Source organism: Euwallacea fornicatus, chromosome 10 (genome assembly GCF_040115645.1).
Source record: "Euwallacea fornicatus isolate EFF26 chromosome 10, ASM4011564v1, whole genome shotgun sequence".
Taxonomy (NCBI): Eukaryota; Metazoa; Arthropoda; class Insecta; order Coleoptera; family Curculionidae; genus Euwallacea; species Euwallacea fornicatus.
Window position 1 is genome coordinate 2324869 of NC_089550.1, and position 16538 is coordinate 2341406.

The 16538-nt window shown below is 35.0% G+C and overlaps 3 protein-coding genes across 10 annotated transcripts; 2 read left to right on the plus strand and 1 right to left on the minus strand.

The window, feature by feature from the left end:
- The first annotated feature begins 215 nt into the window (after positions 1-215).
- On the plus strand, positions 216-1653 carry dUTPase (Deoxyuridine triphosphatase). The gene is made up of 3 exons (XM_066286282.1): positions 216-795; positions 848-993; positions 1184-1653. The coding sequence occupies exons 1-3, from the start codon at positions 396-398 to the stop codon at positions 1238-1240; spliced, it is 603 nt and encodes a 200-aa protein (XP_066142379.1). The 5' UTR covers positions 216-395; the 3' UTR covers positions 1241-1653.
- Positions 1654-1996: 343 nt separating this feature from the next.
- On the plus strand, positions 1997-6178 carry LOC136341367 (uncharacterized). Its single transcript, XM_066286275.1, has 6 exons — positions 1997-2157; positions 2808-3499; positions 3554-3701; positions 3756-3898; positions 4381-4638; positions 5162-6178. Exons 2-6 carry the CDS (start codon positions 2822-2824, stop codon positions 5387-5389), a joined length of 1455 nt encoding a protein of 484 aa, XP_066142372.1. The 5' UTR covers positions 1997-2157; positions 2808-2821; the 3' UTR covers positions 5390-6178.
- Positions 5474-16408, minus strand: LOC136341360 (WD repeat, SAM and U-box domain-containing protein 1-like). Of its 8 annotated transcripts, none has more exons than XM_066286258.1 (15): positions 12737-15343; positions 12568-12652; positions 11158-11283; positions 10508-10738; positions 10311-10397; positions 10042-10262; positions 9803-9980; positions 9559-9716; positions 8751-8979; positions 8517-8691; positions 7927-8069; positions 7592-7871; positions 7249-7542; positions 7002-7197; positions 5474-6949 (listed from the first exon to the last, which is right to left on the minus strand). In XM_066286258.1, the coding sequence occupies exons 3-15, from the start codon at positions 11277-11279 to the stop codon at positions 6636-6638; spliced, it is 2628 nt and encodes an 875-aa protein (XP_066142355.1). In that variant the 5' UTR covers positions 11280-11283; positions 12568-12652; positions 12737-15343; the 3' UTR covers positions 5474-6635. The 8 variants fall into 8 exon arrangements, with proteins under 8 accessions (XP_066142355.1, XP_066142354.1, XP_066142352.1 ...); XM_066286257.1 differs by having other exon boundaries at positions 11158-11296; XM_066286255.1 differs by lacking the exons at positions 12568-12652; positions 12737-15343 and adding an exon at positions 16130-16408.
- Positions 16409-16538: the final 130 nt, after the last annotated feature.

Genomic DNA, 16538 nt, shown 5'->3' on the forward strand with positions numbered 1-16538 from the left:
AATAGGACAATTTATAACATCATAACCCAAATCATCAGTTATTCCTTTTCAAAGTTAAACATATTCTCTACATTGTTTACTATTCAACTTTATGTCAGTAATCTTTGAATCGCTTTTTGACTATGTTCATCCTTTTTTATCGTTACGTAATAAAAAGAATAAAAATCTCATTTAATATTTAAAAAGTACGAGTCATCACATTTTTTACAATAATCAAAAATCGTTAAAAATTTGGTTATAAAATTCTTTTTTCTCAAGTGCAACTTACAATTTCCGCATTTTACTACGTTATAATAATGCCTCGGATCTCTTACCCTCTTTCGTTTCGTCTTTCTTTCAACCACCCTTAATATCAATCTCAATGCTCTCGTAAATTTAACGCAAACAAGTAAGACATGTGGCATTCAATGATTTTCCCTCGCATTTTACCCCTCCAGATTCCTGTGTCAAAATTTCGCGGTAAATTGTTTAATGAAGCTCCGAAACCTACTTTTCGTGTCTCCTTGTTCAACGGTCTTCACTACAGTCAGTACGCTAAATTCGGCAAAATGCCTTCACCACAAGACGACCTCCTGGTGCTCAAATACACTAAAGTCATCCCTGAAGCTTTTCCCCCGACCAAAGGGTCGGTGAAGGCCGCCGGTTATGACCTGAAAAGCGCCGTAGATGGAGTGGTACCGGCCAGGGGCAAGTTACTGGTTGATACAGGTCTTAAGATTGAGTTGCCCGAGGGGTGCTATGGGCGTATTGCCCCAAGGTCTGGTCTAGCTGTAAAGAACTTCATTGATGTTGGAGGTAAGAGATTTAGAGAGCTCTATTAGGCACATTTAGATTTCAAATGATTTAGCTGGAGTGGTTGATGAGGATTACCGAGGAGTGTTAAAGGTTGTGTTATTCAACCATTCAGATGCCAATTTTGAGGTGAAGAAAGGGGATAGGATTGCCCAACTTATCTGTGAGAAGATCTACTATCCTCAGTTGAAGGAAGTTGAGGTAAGATTGAGGCTTTTGAATTTGACAGAGTGATTGAAACAGCTCTTTTTGTGCTGTTTATATTTTTATACTTGAAGTGTTATTTATTTTATTACATGTAAATCCTGCATTTTTTTTTACTCTTTTCAATCTATCATTTTCTTTTTGATATATACAATTTCCAAGACTTATTGAAACTAATATTTATTAGGAGTTAACTGAAACTCAAAGAGGTGAAGAAGGATTCGGCTCCACTGGCACAAACTAATTTTTTAGATGGATCTGACTGACTCCTCTATGTGTATAACTATTAAAACCTTAAAACAATTCGGTGCCTTTACCATTTAGAATATTTATTTTGTTAATTTTTAGTGGTAGGTGTCCCCTCGAATATTTGCTGTAAGAATTTTTAAGGAATATTATGCATCCTTGGCAATTTAATAATCCTTATGTTTTGTATTATCTAGTTTATATATATTATTTAGTTAAAACTGGCTGGCTGTAAGGGGCCAATAATAGTATTATTGCTATTATTATTGTTTCCTTTTTATGTTCTTGGTTGATGAATTATTAGTAGCTTAGATAGTCAGTAGTCTATAGATTATACTTTGTGTATCTCAGAAAACAAATATTTTGAAGTTTCACATTTCTCTTGTTTAATAAAGTTTGTTACATAATTAACGCGTAAATAATTTTTAAATGCAAACTATGCTAGGTTTTATTAGATCTTTTCACAGTAAGGGTATATAATTTGAAGATTAAAAATAGCTGGAGATTATTAAGTAAGTAAATCGTAATCACTTAATTTTATGTTTTTAATTAATTAATATTAATAATCTCTTAATGAACCATTAACGATCGATGTTATTTTAATCATAATACATTAATAATACAGAATATATAATGAAAAGAAATGTTTTTTTTGTAATTTACATTTTCTACACTCACTCTTATTGACAACTACTCTTACAGTACTTTCTTATGACAATCTTAAATGAAAACCCTATACATCTTAACCTTACATTTAATTGCGCATTTTCAACGCGTGTTTTCCGTGCTCGATTTAATTTCACTTCCAACGTGATAAACGAATTCGGCGTCTCGTTCGTGATACCGGTTACCGATATTTCCAAGATTTATCAACATTTTATTCATTTTAAGCTATTTTATCGTTTCGAAGTTAAGGTAAGACCCCTTAGAACCTGCTACAGTTTCCACAAGAGGTACATTTTAGCATTTTTTTGGTTAAGACGACTTGAAAATCGGACATAGATTTTAGACCACGTTTGATCTCTTAGGTGTATGTTCCTTGTATGCATGTATTTTTGAGTTTTAATGGTTTTTGTGTAAGAAGGTTTATTATTGCATTTAAAAGTAATACATATGCGAAAATAGTTTAGTGCTACAAGGTTGTAGCCAATAACCTTTTTGTCAGGTCACATGTGAACCATAGGATTTGATTTCAAAGGGTTAAATGAAATTTAAATAAGCAAGTCTTCATGCTTACCTAAAGAAGCAAGACTATGAGAAGGTGCAATATTGAAGTTTGAATTGAACATGCCATCAATTCTTTGTACACATGTTTGTGCTTACTTATCCAGCTTTTTTGTATTAAGTAATGATAAAAGCATGCCTCGCCATGTGTATGCCCATTATGGGCCACAGCTTGTACCATTTTATTGCATTCTAAATTATCCAACTTTTTTAACATTTAACTACATCTTTACTTATTATCAATGACAATTACAAGATGCTAGGTATCTTCCCTCAAAGATTACAAAAATATTAACTGTGTAAAGAATTTTTGCTGACTATTTTCTCTTTTCACAATTCAGTATAGCTCAGGAAAATGGTGAAAGTAGAAGTAGCAACTTCTTTAAAGACCCCCAACAAGCGCAAAAGCTTAGCCAACAACACCCCTAAGGTCAAGCAAGAAAATGATTCCCCAGCTAAAAAGATAAAAACCGAAAATGGCAAAACTCCCAATAAGGCATTCACTCCGAAAAAGCCAAAAACTCAGTCTCCAAAAAACACTTTGCAGGCCAGCGCTCAAAAGCCCAATAAAAAGAATAAACAGAAACAATCTCCTAAACCAAATCTGAAACCATTTGCTGGAACAAAACAACTAAATGACAACCAGAAAGTGGCTAATAACAAAAAAGCAAAAGTTCAAAAGACTCCTAAACCTAAGCCTGGTAATGATCAGGACGCTTCAAAAGGTCAAAGGAAAAGAAAGAATATGTTCTACAATTTAGTCGTAGAAGTCAAGACAAATGCTGGCAGCAAAGATCCAGAAATTCTCAAGAAGATTCAGGAGAAAGTGAAGGCTATTTCTGGTAGGAATGAGGAGTTGACCAAAACTGCCAAAAAGAAGTTGGGAATTTTGAAGAGATTGCAAATTACTTTAGAGGAAGGAATCGAGGCTGCTAGGGAACATGGAAAGGCTGAGCATTTGAAGCAAAAGGAAGAAAGCCAAAAATTGAAGGCCATGAAGAAGGAACAGAAAACTGTAACTCAAAAAGGACAAGTAGGAGTTTTATAAATTTTGTAATAATTATATAATAATAAATATATCATACAGACACAACCCAAAACCAAACAACCAGTTAAGCCCAAACAACCTAAACCATTAGTAGCTAAACCTCAAGCAGACTCTGATGATGAAGCTGAGAATGATGATGACGATTCTGATGCTGAGGACCTTGGAGGAGAGAACTCAAATGACGAAGGTAAAATTTATTTATTGATTGTGCGTTTGCAGAGTTTAAATATGTTTTGTGCAGTGGACGTCGAGGAGGACGTTGATGATGATGAGGCAGACGATGGAAGTGATGATGACGAGGCAGACGCTGGTACTGACGACGATGATGATGACGATGAAGAGGAAGACGAAGATTCGGATGAGGAAGAAGCCCCAGCGCCCAAGGTTAGTATTAAGAAACCCATAAAAAAAAAGTAATCTGTGAATCAAAATGTAGGTTAAGTTGTCTAAGTTTCAGGTAGTTTTTATAACGCATTTGTTAGGAAGTTTGTTCTTTAATAGTGAGTATTTTTTTATTATTATTTTTGAAGTGCTGTTTCCAATAACTGACTGTATATAAAGGATTATTGGTATTTTTACATGGGTAAATTAATCAGAGAATTCGTTGATACGAAAATTACCAGACAAGTGATTTTCAGCTGTTTGTAATGTGTTCGTTTTCTTTCAATCGTTTCCTGATGAATACATTATTAAAAACTATTTACCACTGAAATACTGTGTATTATTTACCTGAAAAATATAAAGTTTAACTTGAAGTGATTAAGATCAATGTAATCACGTAATAAGTTTTTTATGACCTAAATGTTTTGGATACTCAGTAGTCCTTCACTAGGTTGTTTTTTAAAGCTCTGCGTTTATCCCTTCAGGGAAAACCAGATGCGTCACCATCAAAGAAAAAGCAACCAACTATCGAGGATTTAAAGAAAAAGGATCTGGTTAAAAAGGACCAGAAACGGTTCGTGTTGTTCGTGGGCAATATTCCTTACGACACGACCAAACAGGACCTGTCTTTACACTTTAGTAAAGTTGGGAATATTGTAGATGTAAGAATTCCCACTGACAAGGGAAGTAACAAACCCAGGGGCTTCGCTTATGTAGAAGTGGAGAACGAGACTGCGTATGAGGTTCGTATGAAGTTAGGATATAAAACACATTTTCGCCCACGTTACTGTTTCTCAAAAAGAGTGACTCATTACAAGCATTGCTATGATAATTGGAGTTACTTGAAATGGTAGAAAAATGTCTATGTCGCAATAAAGATTATAAGGCCTAATTTGTGTAAGCCGCATTGAAAGTATTATATAATTGCATGGAAAAATAAGTATTAAACTATATTGTCAAATTCTTTCGAACAAGAGTGCGCGTTTAATTTTTTATCAAGAAAAGAAAAACGTTATAACCATTATAGAAGAAATAAGTTCTGTAAGATTAATATCAACTAAAATATGCTTTAAAAAATGTTTATTTTCTTTTTTATTTTTGGACTCCTGCAGTTATTTATTATTATCAATTTCCACTATGGAAACGAGAAGAAATTACCTTACTCGCCCATTTTATTGTACTTACACCATTGTACTAACCACTCTGCGTAGTTTTAATTCCCGTTGTTTGTTTTAAGGTTCTAATGGCTTTATATTTATCATTTAGAAATGCCTTTCGATGCATCATTCTCAGATAAAAGGACGCACAATTAACGTGCTGTATACGCAAGGAGGAAAAAAAAAGGGCGACGATAAGAAAAAGGAAATTAAGGCAAAAAATATGAAGTTACACGCTATGCGGAGGCAGGGCCAGTTAGCAGGAAGCACTAAACAGACCCAGAAGAGATCGTTTCGGAGAAATAAGAGCAGAAACGGTACTGGAAATGGAGAATAGTTAATGATATGTAATAAAAAAAAGTAACAGTAATTTGTTTAGTGTCTAATTCTATATTCATGGAGGGAAAGGAAAAAAATACTGTTTAACCTCAGACAAATACAACAATTTATTATTCAGAAAGAATATATATAACATTCAAATATCACAGAATTTGACATTATTATTCCTAGCACAATAAAGAAAATGTGACGCTTAGGCACTAAATACAGGAATATTGAATCAGTTGATCTAAAAAAACACTTTGCTAATCATTAAACTGCGCACAGCAACCATCAAAAATGTTCCTTCAATCCTTGAAACTTAATCGATCTCATGAAATATTTCTGTATGATTGGGAAGTTACAAGTCTCAATGAAAACATGTAATTAGTGGATAGGGCATTCTGAATTTTCGACAAATTTTCCATTTTTCATGGTTGAATTACAAAGGCTTTAAACCATTTTCGAGAAGATACAAGTTCGGTTGTAATCTACATAGTAACTTGAAAGTGAATAGGTAGAAGAGTGATAGTGAAAATAAATATCACGCACACATAGAGATTTAAAACTTGTGGCAGCGTCCAGCTGTTCTCAAGACTGCTTGAATGTATTTTAAATATAGATTGCAGGGTGTGTTGTCACGTTAGTTTATCAAAAAAGTGTGTATAATAATGATTAAAATTACATTTATTATTTATCAGGTCTCACTTAAAATGATTTTTTGAGCAGATTATTTACAGCTTTTAGAAAGCCTTTGGCATTATAGATATTAAAATGCAAGTTTTTCAAATTAAACGTCTTAAATTACGTTGAGTGTTATTTAGCGACAACCGATGATGTTAAACTCGGATTGGTAATTCTTTAATATATTAAAATATGGCACTGTCTTAGATCAATCCAAAATGTAAATCAGTTTTTTATATTAAATTGAATTAAATGTTGATTAAGTGTTGCTTAGTCCATTAAATTTATTGATTGATAAATGTTTATAAACAAAGATATCCTGAATACCCCAAAACATACTTCTTTACTTAGTATACTCAATCTTACAAAAAAGACCTCTATTATATTGCATTTTTATTCATATTTATTCAACCGCTTTCCATTGATATTTTAATTTTTATCCCCTTTACCATGTCTCCACAAATATCAATCAATTGAAACCCATTTAAGGCACAATAATTCTTTGTAAGAAGCTTCTACTCGCTACTTCTAATATTCCTTTCAGTCTCATATAATTGCTATGTCTAATGAAAACTACAAATCTACTCCTCTTCTTCAAAGTTCTCCAAAAACTTCCGAATTTCATCTCTCAGTTCCAAATTCGCAGAAAACTCAGTGTTTCCCAGTATTTCATTAGTCATGGGACTAGTGAACTTACCAGACATGAACCACTCAGCGATAGCGTTCCTTTCGTATGTAAACCCATCGGAACAGGTTACTGGTTCGCGCATAATTTCATGAGTTATCGGGCAAAGAAACTCATCTGGTATATCTTGGTTAAAAGGTTTTGGGATCTGTACTTGAATTCTTTTGAGCCATTTCAATTCCCGAATCATTATTTCGGTGGTTTGGTCATCTAAACATCGTATTACAAGGGAGAGTTTGATGGATAGTAAATCAGTAATTACCTAAATCTAATCCCGAGCAGACTTCATTTTCGCTCAAAGTAAATAATTTCTCTCCGTCGAGTCGGGTGTTGGCCACATTCACAGCAATTTTATTCATCTTAATTTCATCCAGCCACTTAATTACATCAGTAGTAGACCATTCTGCAATGCTTTTAGTATGCGATCTTAGCTTATTTGCTATGGCTGTTTGAAACACCTTTAAAACATTTATTGCCCACATAAAAGAATAAGTTAAAAACAAATTTACCAGTTGTTGAGGCAACTTCCAAATCCACAAGGTTCGGTCCAGGCAACCGATGGCTAAGAGTGAGCAATCAGAGCTGAAGGAGCAACATGTTACTATGGAATCATGGTCCAGAACATGGAGGCAATGTCCTCCGTAAACTGACCACAATCTGGCCTGTCGGTCAGTCGCGGTTGAGCACACTACTTCCCCCACTAGAGGAGATAATCGCACCGATATAACGTTCCCTCCATGGCCTTGAAGAAGTCGCCACAGTTTCACTTCCAATTCTTCATAATTCAGCTCTTTATTGCGTTCCTGCAACAAATGTATTCTTCACTCGATCGTGGAAAAATAACCAACATACTTCTACAGTTAGCCTCCATAACTTGACCATACTGTCATTTCCGCAAGTGGCCAATAAATAGCTTTGACCGTTCTTAATGACGTTCGGTATGGGCTCTAGATTTTCGGAGAAATCGCAGCTCTGAATTCCTCCATCGTGCGCGTCCTCCTTAACGTAAATGCATTTGGAAGTGTCCAGTAACCACACTCGATAGTCCCCATTACAAGACACGGTTACTAGAATTTTATTGTCCGGGGAAATACAGGCTGAAGTAATAGTGTCCAAATGACCCTCCAAAACGCTGTGTTTGAGTGAACGGTAAGAGGGTTGTTTACAATACCTGCAAAACTACTTACGAGATTTTCTCCATTGATTCAACATCCCAAATCACGGCTTTTTCATCGTCGCCCCCGGTAACTATGAATTGGCCGCTTGGGGAAAAACGGCAAACTTTAATTGACAGGCTGTTTTTGGGAACTGACAAAAACTTTTCACCAGTCTGGAAAATGTTTGTGATGTTATAGTTAAGAAAGCTTCTCCACTAAATTTCATGATAAATGGTTAACTTTCACCTTCATATAATAAATGTTTGCTTTTACATTATTAATACAAAAAATATTAATTGGAATAAAAAATCGGCGAACCTTTGCTTTTTTCCGAATCACAAAGTCTTATTTAAACAGCAAAATTAACTTCATATCCGCCTGAGGAACCCCTGCCGTTTATATCAAAATGGGGGAGTCAAGAGAGGAAATGTGACAGAATTTAAAACATCGTTAGATGTATATCTGGTTGCATAGCTTTACGAATTAAAATGCGTTTGGATGTATCAACGAAGGATAAAAATATACGAGGACAAATTGAAAAGTTGAATCACATTCGCTAATCATTTATATATCTCGATAACGGCCTGCTAAAAACAAAAGTAAAATTATCTATAACTTACCAGAGGATTCCATATAAACGTACATCCATCCAGGGAAGAAGAGGCCAATTTACTGCCATCCTTCGAGAACTCTACATGATTTATTGCATATGTATGCCCTTCGAGGGGAGAATTGATCAACTCTTCAACATTATTATTCTCTTCATTAGTCTTAAATAATCTTACATATTTATCCCTAAAACACACATAGTGCAATAACCCTCATTAAAATTGCCGTAGAAGCGCTACACTTACCCTGATCCCGTAGCTAACAAATCCTTCCCATAAAAACAACAACTATTCACTCCTCCCTCGAAAATATCATCAATCTTTTCGAGAAGAACACAGTCGTTATTGACACTATTTTCAACCAACTGCGTTTCATTGCCATTAATCGCTAAAGGCACAAACATTTCAGTGTCTTCAGTTATGGTTCCAGTTAGATCCCATACAATTACAAGTTTATCGTTGGAACCTGTGGAACCTTAAAGTCAAACCCTGTCTGTTAGGAATCGATTGGAGTTAGTTTAGTTGGCCACACAGCATGCAGAAGAAAAAGTGTGTTATTTAAATCTAGTAAAAATAAGTTAATGGAATCTTCGTTAGTTCAAAGACACACTTAGATGAGGACTAAGGAGATACAGAGCTGTTTGTAGGAGGGCGTTGGTGGACATCTTGAGAATTAAAAAAAAATTGTTTGAGTTCCAGTTTCTTGAAAGAATTGCGTGAAAAAAATTGATTGAATGAAAGAATTAGAAATTTCCGTTTCGTTCTTTAATACATAAATTTTGAATAAGTAGTTTTTGTCGTACATCGCAATTGCCCAGCTTGGTGGTGTCACTAAGTCACCGACAATACACCATTATTAACGAAATGGTGTATAACGGAATTAATTATTAGAAATTTTTGAAGGGATGTCCCTGAACTTTATGGCCTTTCATATTGACCTCTCAACTGATTGTGTCTTTTTTCTATTGAATACTCCACACATCATGCAAACTTAGGGTCAGTCCTGCAATATTTTTGCCGCACAGTTCTAATTATGTAAGTCAAACAATTCTACCTGAAACAATGAGATTTGAATCCTTAGAAAAGCCCACGCAATTAACGTATCTGTGATGCCCATATAGGGTGACCAAACAAACATTTCTTCTAGTATCCCAAACCTTAACCGACTTATCTAAACTACTCGATGCTAGTAATTCTCCCGAGTTACTGTATCTGCAACAAGCGGAGGAAACATGCAACAAACAGAAACTAGTTATTTGAGAGTTATTAACAGTTTACGCCTGAATTGAAAAACCTACCGAACGCAGGTTACTGAAGAGTTGTGTCCATCCAACACACTGAGGAAATCGATTGCAGTTTCATTTTGGGTTAAATTTTTATTTTTGATTAAAGCTCTGGCGCTAATTTTCCACAGTTTTATTTCATTGTTGCACCCTCCGCATGCCATGTAATAGAAGCGAATCAGGGGATTATGCTCTACACAAGAAAAATTGATTATCAATCAAGAGAAAATATTTATTACATATAAAATTATTACCATCGAAATCAATATGTTTGGATATATCAATAGAAAACACCCCCATATCATGTATATTATCCAACCGCATTAAAGGGCAACAACTATTTTCCGTGGTAGTATCGATGAGGTCTTGCACATGCCACACTTTGACCACCTCCAAGGAACAGGCAGTTATTAGGAATTGACTATCAGGGGTAAAGGAGAGCCCTAGGGTGGTGCCTTCGTGCTCGAAGAGCGTTCTAAATTCTTGTGTAAGTTTTAATTAAGTTTTGGTTAGTGGTGCTGACCTGATAAGAATTTTATGGACTAAATCCCAAATGCAGACAGCGCCATTATCACCTGCAGTCACTAGTAAAGTACTATCGGGTGAAAAACTAAAAATTGTAAGACACGGCGTAAATAGCTATATTTGTTCAAGGTTTATATAAATATGGCGCGATAACTCTTCAATAAGCACGAATATGAAGAAGAAATCATCCTATACCTGCAGACACGTATAGGGTCTCCATTAACCTGGGTCATAGTGTACAATTTGGTCAAAGAATGGAGGTTCCACAGCAACGCATTGCCGTCAACGGAGGCTGAAGCCATCATGGAACCTTGAGGTGACACTCTGACGCACGTAACTTGGTATTTATGCGCCCGCAGAGGAGATTGCTGACGTTCCACGTAACCGGAACCGTTGATCCAATCCCATATCCGAATGGTTTTGTCGCTAAAAAATTACTTTTAATGAAATGGTAAGTACTATAAAAAATAACAACACGATTAATGTATCACAAATATCCACGAGTAATAAAATTAGTGCAGTTATTTTATTAGTTGTGTAAGTTTGGTTTTGATGTATTATGTTTGAAAAATGTGCTAATTTAGATAAAATATTTGTTCTTAATGTGAAATCAATTCTACAACTATTTTTGGAATATATGATAAATTGCGTGAAAAATGTATTAGCAGGGGCGATATCTTAGTACGAAATTAAAAAAATATATATAATTTTAGGGGAGAAAATGGCACTTTTGCTCCCTGCGCATAACGTACCCAATAGTTATTTTAAAAGGTGCCGTTGTCTTCTCTTGGATAAAAGAGGAGAAATATATTTTGCATGAAGATCGTAGAAAAATTCTATATTACCTGGACCCTGTGACTAATGTAAAATTAGGAGCGAAGTCGCAATAATTGACATCACTGGTGTGCCCTTTGAGATTTTTCAGAACAGATGCATTTCTTCCTATCACTCCATTTAACATTGACATGTTTCTGCAATAGAAGACTGAAATAAAAAATGGATAAGATGTCTGGGGTTTTCCTTAATAACAAAGTAATTATTATCCAATAAATAAAAGTCTTCCATAAGGTATGTAAATTTCTTTTAAATCTATAAGCTCCAATAAAAATTATATGACGCACATTATGACCTCTAATAATATATAAATAAAATCAATTTTCTATATATAAAAAAATAACAAAAGTTCACGTTATTGATATGTAAGCAGTAATATATTCTCTTAATAAATATTAGTCATCTGGTTGTTAATAATAAATGAGAAATGTTTTTAAGTATATGCATTATAAATTCAAGTGAAGAAAAAATAGCAAATGAGTAGAAAGCCTATTGCAGCGCTATTATTGAAATGTTTAATTCTTAAGGATTAATTATTATGAAGCTAGCCACTTCATCGGGGATAGAATTTAATGATACTTCAGGATTTGAGCATTACACTAGCAACTCGTAGAACTTATCTTGCTGCTAAATTTTTCGTCAATTTAATTATTTGTCCCTAGGACTAAACTCTTAATGATGGTTTTATGTATTTAAACCTCCTATCTATGTTCATAAACTAACCATATGCTAGTACATAAACATTTCCGTCAATATAAAATAAATTTCATGTTCGAACATAGTGCAAACCTGGCGAAAATGATAAACCCTTTAGGTGAATCGCCTTAGAGTGTGAAAATTCCGTACGTGATGGTGAAGGAAAAAAAATCTAGAATAATTAGAACAGCACCTGAACAATAAAGGAATTGAAGAAATTGTGCTATTAAAGTGCCTTCATTGTATTGTATCTGCAGTATTGCCTAGACTAGATCCTCTATCCATGATGTGAATATTGTCACGTAGCGGTGCATGTCTTAAAGAGTTCGGGCTCTTTACTGCAAATGCTATTAACGGTTTATTGGAAACATATTTCCAAACACGAATGCAGGGCGACTGGAAAAAAAAGTTCTCATCTCTAAATGGGAATCACGATTGGTTCTAAATAGGTTTTCAAAATGAAGAGAAATCATAATGAAACAGTAATTGCAGTTTTGCAGGTTCAGAATAAAAATGATTTAATAAGGAATTTACTCCATTGAGACTTTACTTATTAACATTCACTTAGTGCATGAGCATTTGCGTTCTATCGTCATTTGCTCTAAGAAATGAGCTCAGTGCCCCTCACCTTTTGTGAGGAGAAATTTACAGATGGAATGTCTTCGACAGAATCACATTATAAATTAAAGAAAAATATTTTAAAAAAATTAAATATATCACTCTACCTGCGCACTCCGATCCACTAAAGAAGTTCGTCACAAACTACTGTCAACAAGTTAGCTCGAACAACTAAGCAGTTCCTTCTATTGTCTAAAATATTTATACAGCGTCATTGGTTGCTATGTTGCAACAGCTATGAACATAACTAAAATCGCTCAATTATTAAGTAGTTACAGAAAGGCAGAGGCGTTCATAACTTGCAATTTTTGATTTTCCTACACTGTCGGTCACATCATACGAAAAGGAAAATAATTAAAGGGCAATCTTATCAGAAGCAACATTTCATTAATGACATTTTCAAATATTTATATGCATTAGTAATGAATGAAAATGTTCAGATAATGTGAGGGAGGATGAATTAGCATTAAACCACTTTGGTTACCAAATAGGCTCTTGGTTTGTGCAGTTAACTGCAGATGAACTGAAATTTTCATATGGAAGTGTTCTTATTTGATAAAAAAATTATGAATTGGTATAAATTGTTTTGGTATGTCAATGCCATTGACAATGATATATGAGAACGTCATGGTGACGCCAAAGAGTTCCATATTCAGCAGCTTTAACGTGGAGGTACATCTTTAAGATATAGCTACTGGTATGACGCCAACACTGGCTAATTGAAAAAACCATTGATAACTAAAACATAGTGTCCCAAATCGATCGAACTAATATAATAATTGAATAGTATCGAAAAGTGACGTGGTTTAAAGTTGAAAATTATAGGGTTACATGGTAACTGTGGTCAGTTTATCCGTAATTATTATGTTGGAAAAGATTTTTTTGGGTAATGGAAAATTTACTGTGATTACTACTGGGTACATGAAATTGCAGATGTTTCCAGATGCATTTCTTATGCGTACATTTCGAATATTATGCAACTCTTTCTATTAAAAGAAAAACCATTTACGATTTCTCCAAGGTGGAAATCAATAGAGGCGGAGTCCCTTTTGGGTCTGGCCAATTTCCATACATAACCCCGCATGTGAACGCACATATAAATACTCGGAATACAAGAGGATACAGAGCGGACGATATATTTTTGTGTTGATTGTATCCTCTGCAGAGTGGTTGTGCGCGTTATCAGAGCCAAGAGCGGCAGCTCTTTATGTTTTAGGCCCTAACTTACGATTGGTTACAGATATCGATTTGATGACTGTTTATAGTCGCAATCCTCTCGTCAAATTTCAGTTAGGATTTGTGATTGCGGCATCCAAAATAAATTATACGACTATAGGCAGAGCCGGCCGGATCAAGTTTCTTTCATTAAAAGGGCATTGGTTGGGAAAATATTTTTACGTAAAATTCCTGGGAAAATATCAAATAATGTTACTAATATATCCGACATGAGTTTTCATTTTGGTAATGAAAATAATTTCAATTTTTTACAAATTTAATCATAAAAAATATGAAACGTTCTAATATTTTCTGGATATAATGGTGAAGGAAATATAACTGAAGCTAATAAACCATTAAGCGTATATGAGTTCGCTTGTAGTGGGAACCCTCTAGAGATATTTCAGCAGTGTAATAACATTAATTTACTATTATTAATTGGTTATCCATGAATTAAGATTAATTACCCACTTGTGGGTAATACTAAACTATGTGCATTGAAACTAACAACCACCAATCCCTTTGTCAATCAATACAGACTTGTACTTTTATCGCAAAAACGAGCCATTGTTGTTAATAACTCCTGGAAGCACAGTCGGTGCACTTAATTTAAACATACCGTCTCCGTAAACTTAAATATAATAACGAGAACCAACAATTTGTTCTGCATAGAAATTCATGAAAGGGGTGCCTGATGACAAATCAATCCATTCAGTAATAGCCGCGCGGTTCGGAAATGCATATTGAGCCTCCCTTCCCTCCATGCATACCAATTAAAAGTAATAAAATAACGAAATTCGAACGTTCGTCAGCGTAAATCCGGCTTTGGGTCGCCCCCCCTGCCCGGGCCGGTCCCCGGATCGTTCAAACAACTGTCGTTTCTGTGTGTACTAAAACCGCTCGTCGCCTCCTATACACGAATATTACCGGCATCCCATAAAACGAGAGCCACCAAACCTCTCCGAGTCGATACTCTCAACTCACGTTGTTGCCTAAATGGCCGCCCTTACGGTCCCGAATCCTCAACTCAAGGAAATTGGGGCAGATGGATTCGTTTTCCGTTCAGGAGGCGTCGATTAGGTGTTGCAAAATTGACGGAAACTAACGAAAAATTTAGACGAATTTATTATAACAAGAAATAACCATCGAAGAAACATTTTTCTTTAGCACTATCACGAGAATGGACGCAGTCAACCAAAACACCTTTATAAAACGAAACACTCAATGCGTAAATAAACATTCTTAATGACGATTGTTAATTACATTACTCAGTTCAATGTCACACGGAATAACTGTCATAAACTAGAACCCTCATAAGTAACAGATCACGTCTCAAGCACGGATACTGTGATTGGTGAGATGCAAGCATTCGTGGCCGCATCAAACCAATGACAACGCGTTCAAATCCTGCTTTAATGAAAAATCGTGCATTCACGCAGGTTATTAACGAATGTCTTTGTAAACATTAAATAAAGGTGGTAAAAATCAACCGACGCAGATTTGAATTCGGTTGCGGTTTAGTTTATGTAAATAGAATTGTGGATCGCCAATAATTCCAAACAAACATCTGAAAAATTCGCGAAAACTCCGGAATATTCGATGATTACTTCGACAGTTGTGGATTTGACAACCAGTAATATTTCGATTTCCTAAGCGACTAAAATAAGTTACATCTTCATGAATGGAATTTTCAAAATAGACAAGACAGAATGACGATTTTTATAGACAATGAACCGTTATTTAGATTTAAACAGTTTTTTTTTCAAATGAATATTTGCTATAAGTACCCATTTTAAATATTTGGAAGTGGAGAAACACAAAAAGGCGCTTTTCATAAACCAGATTATTAATGTTGCAACAGTTACTGATGTAAAGTATTATAAAGTCTAGTGAATTCAACTATTGGCAACACATAAAGGAAAAGATTTAAGATTATGCCGTTCGGTCACTGTGTAGATAAATCAAGAACCAATGCGTTGAAAAAAATAAATTTTTAATCTTAAATCAATTGACTTATATCTATATTTTTTCCAATTTTCATCGTTTAATCATTCATTGAAATTATACAACTTTTCGAAATTAACAAATTGAAGATTATCATTCAATAGTACTTTGCACTTAAATATGTTTATATTTTTTAATTTGATGACATTTTGACGAGATCATGAAGCCGGCGCCATTATTGTTTTTGTTTTCCTTTTAAACAAATGTTTTCCGGGGATGACACGATTTACCAAATGGCAAACTAATGGCGCACAACAGCTGATTATTGTTTTTTGATTTATATCAGTTTTTAATGTATCTAATGATAATGAGGAACGAGGGGAGTGTTTAACGTTGCCCTCATTAACATCGTCGGATTACATTCGAATTAGTTGCACCGTGATTTATCAGGTAAAAAAAAAACAGTTTGTCACTTAGATGTCATTAAATGTAAACAATAAACACACTTACCGAGAGCTCAGACTTCAAGCAGGAGGAATACAGCCGATACACAGGGGAATAGTTACTCGCATGCAATAAATAACAATAAGAGGCAAGATAACAATGCGATCAACAATCAGCTTACAACAAACGGGACGTATGAATGAAAAAACGTAGCAAGCGCGCCGCGCCGCCCAAAACAAAAGAAGACCGATCCGAGCTCCGCTCCCCGTGCCCGCCGTACGTGAAACGATAAAAACACTCCGAAATGAGTAATCAGAGCGATTTTTACAGTGTGCATCCGGCTCGATGTAACTGCACGTTGAATGTGCGACGAAGAGAGTCGCCGGAGAAGCGAGAATGAAAACCGACGGTGGACGTTTACGGGGGGTACCGTGCACGGCGGGAGGGGGGCCTTAGCAAAGCAATCGGACTGACA

Excerpts from the sequence above, each read along its gene's own strand:
- LOC136341367 (XM_066286275.1), top strand. The coding sequence starts at position 2,822 with ATGGTGAAAGTAGAAGTAGCAACTTCTTTAAAGACCCCCAACAAGCGC. Across the intron at positions 3,500-3,553 it reads CTGTAACTCAAAAAGGACAA|ACACAACCCAAAACCAAACA; the intron begins GTAGGAGTTTTA and ends TATATCATACAG. Across the intron at positions 4,639-5,161 it reads AGAACGAGACTGCGTATGAG|AAATGCCTTTCGATGCATCA; the intron begins GTTCGTATGAAG and ends TTTATCATTTAG.
- dUTPase (XM_066286282.1), top strand. The coding sequence starts at position 396 with ATGTGGCATTCAATGATTTTCCCTCGCATTTTACCCCTCCAGATTCCT. Across the intron at positions 796-847 it reads GAACTTCATTGATGTTGGAG|CTGGAGTGGTTGATGAGGAT; the intron begins GTAAGAGATTTA and ends CAAATGATTTAG. Across the intron at positions 994-1,183 it reads CTCAGTTGAAGGAAGTTGAG|GAGTTAACTGAAACTCAAAG; the intron begins GTAAGATTGAGG and ends AATATTTATTAG.
- LOC136341360 (XM_066286255.1), bottom strand. The coding sequence starts at position 11,279 with ATGTCAATGTTAAATGGAGTGATAGGAAGAAATGCATCTGTTCTGAAA. Across the intron at positions 9,981-10,041 it reads CAAACATATTGATTTCGATG|AGCATAATCCCCTGATTCGC; the intron begins GTAATAATTTTA and ends TTTCTTGTGTAG. Across the intron at positions 6,950-7,001 it reads CTGCTCGGGATTAGATTTAG|ATGACCAAACCACCGAAATA; the intron begins GTAATTACTGAT and ends TACGATGTTTAG.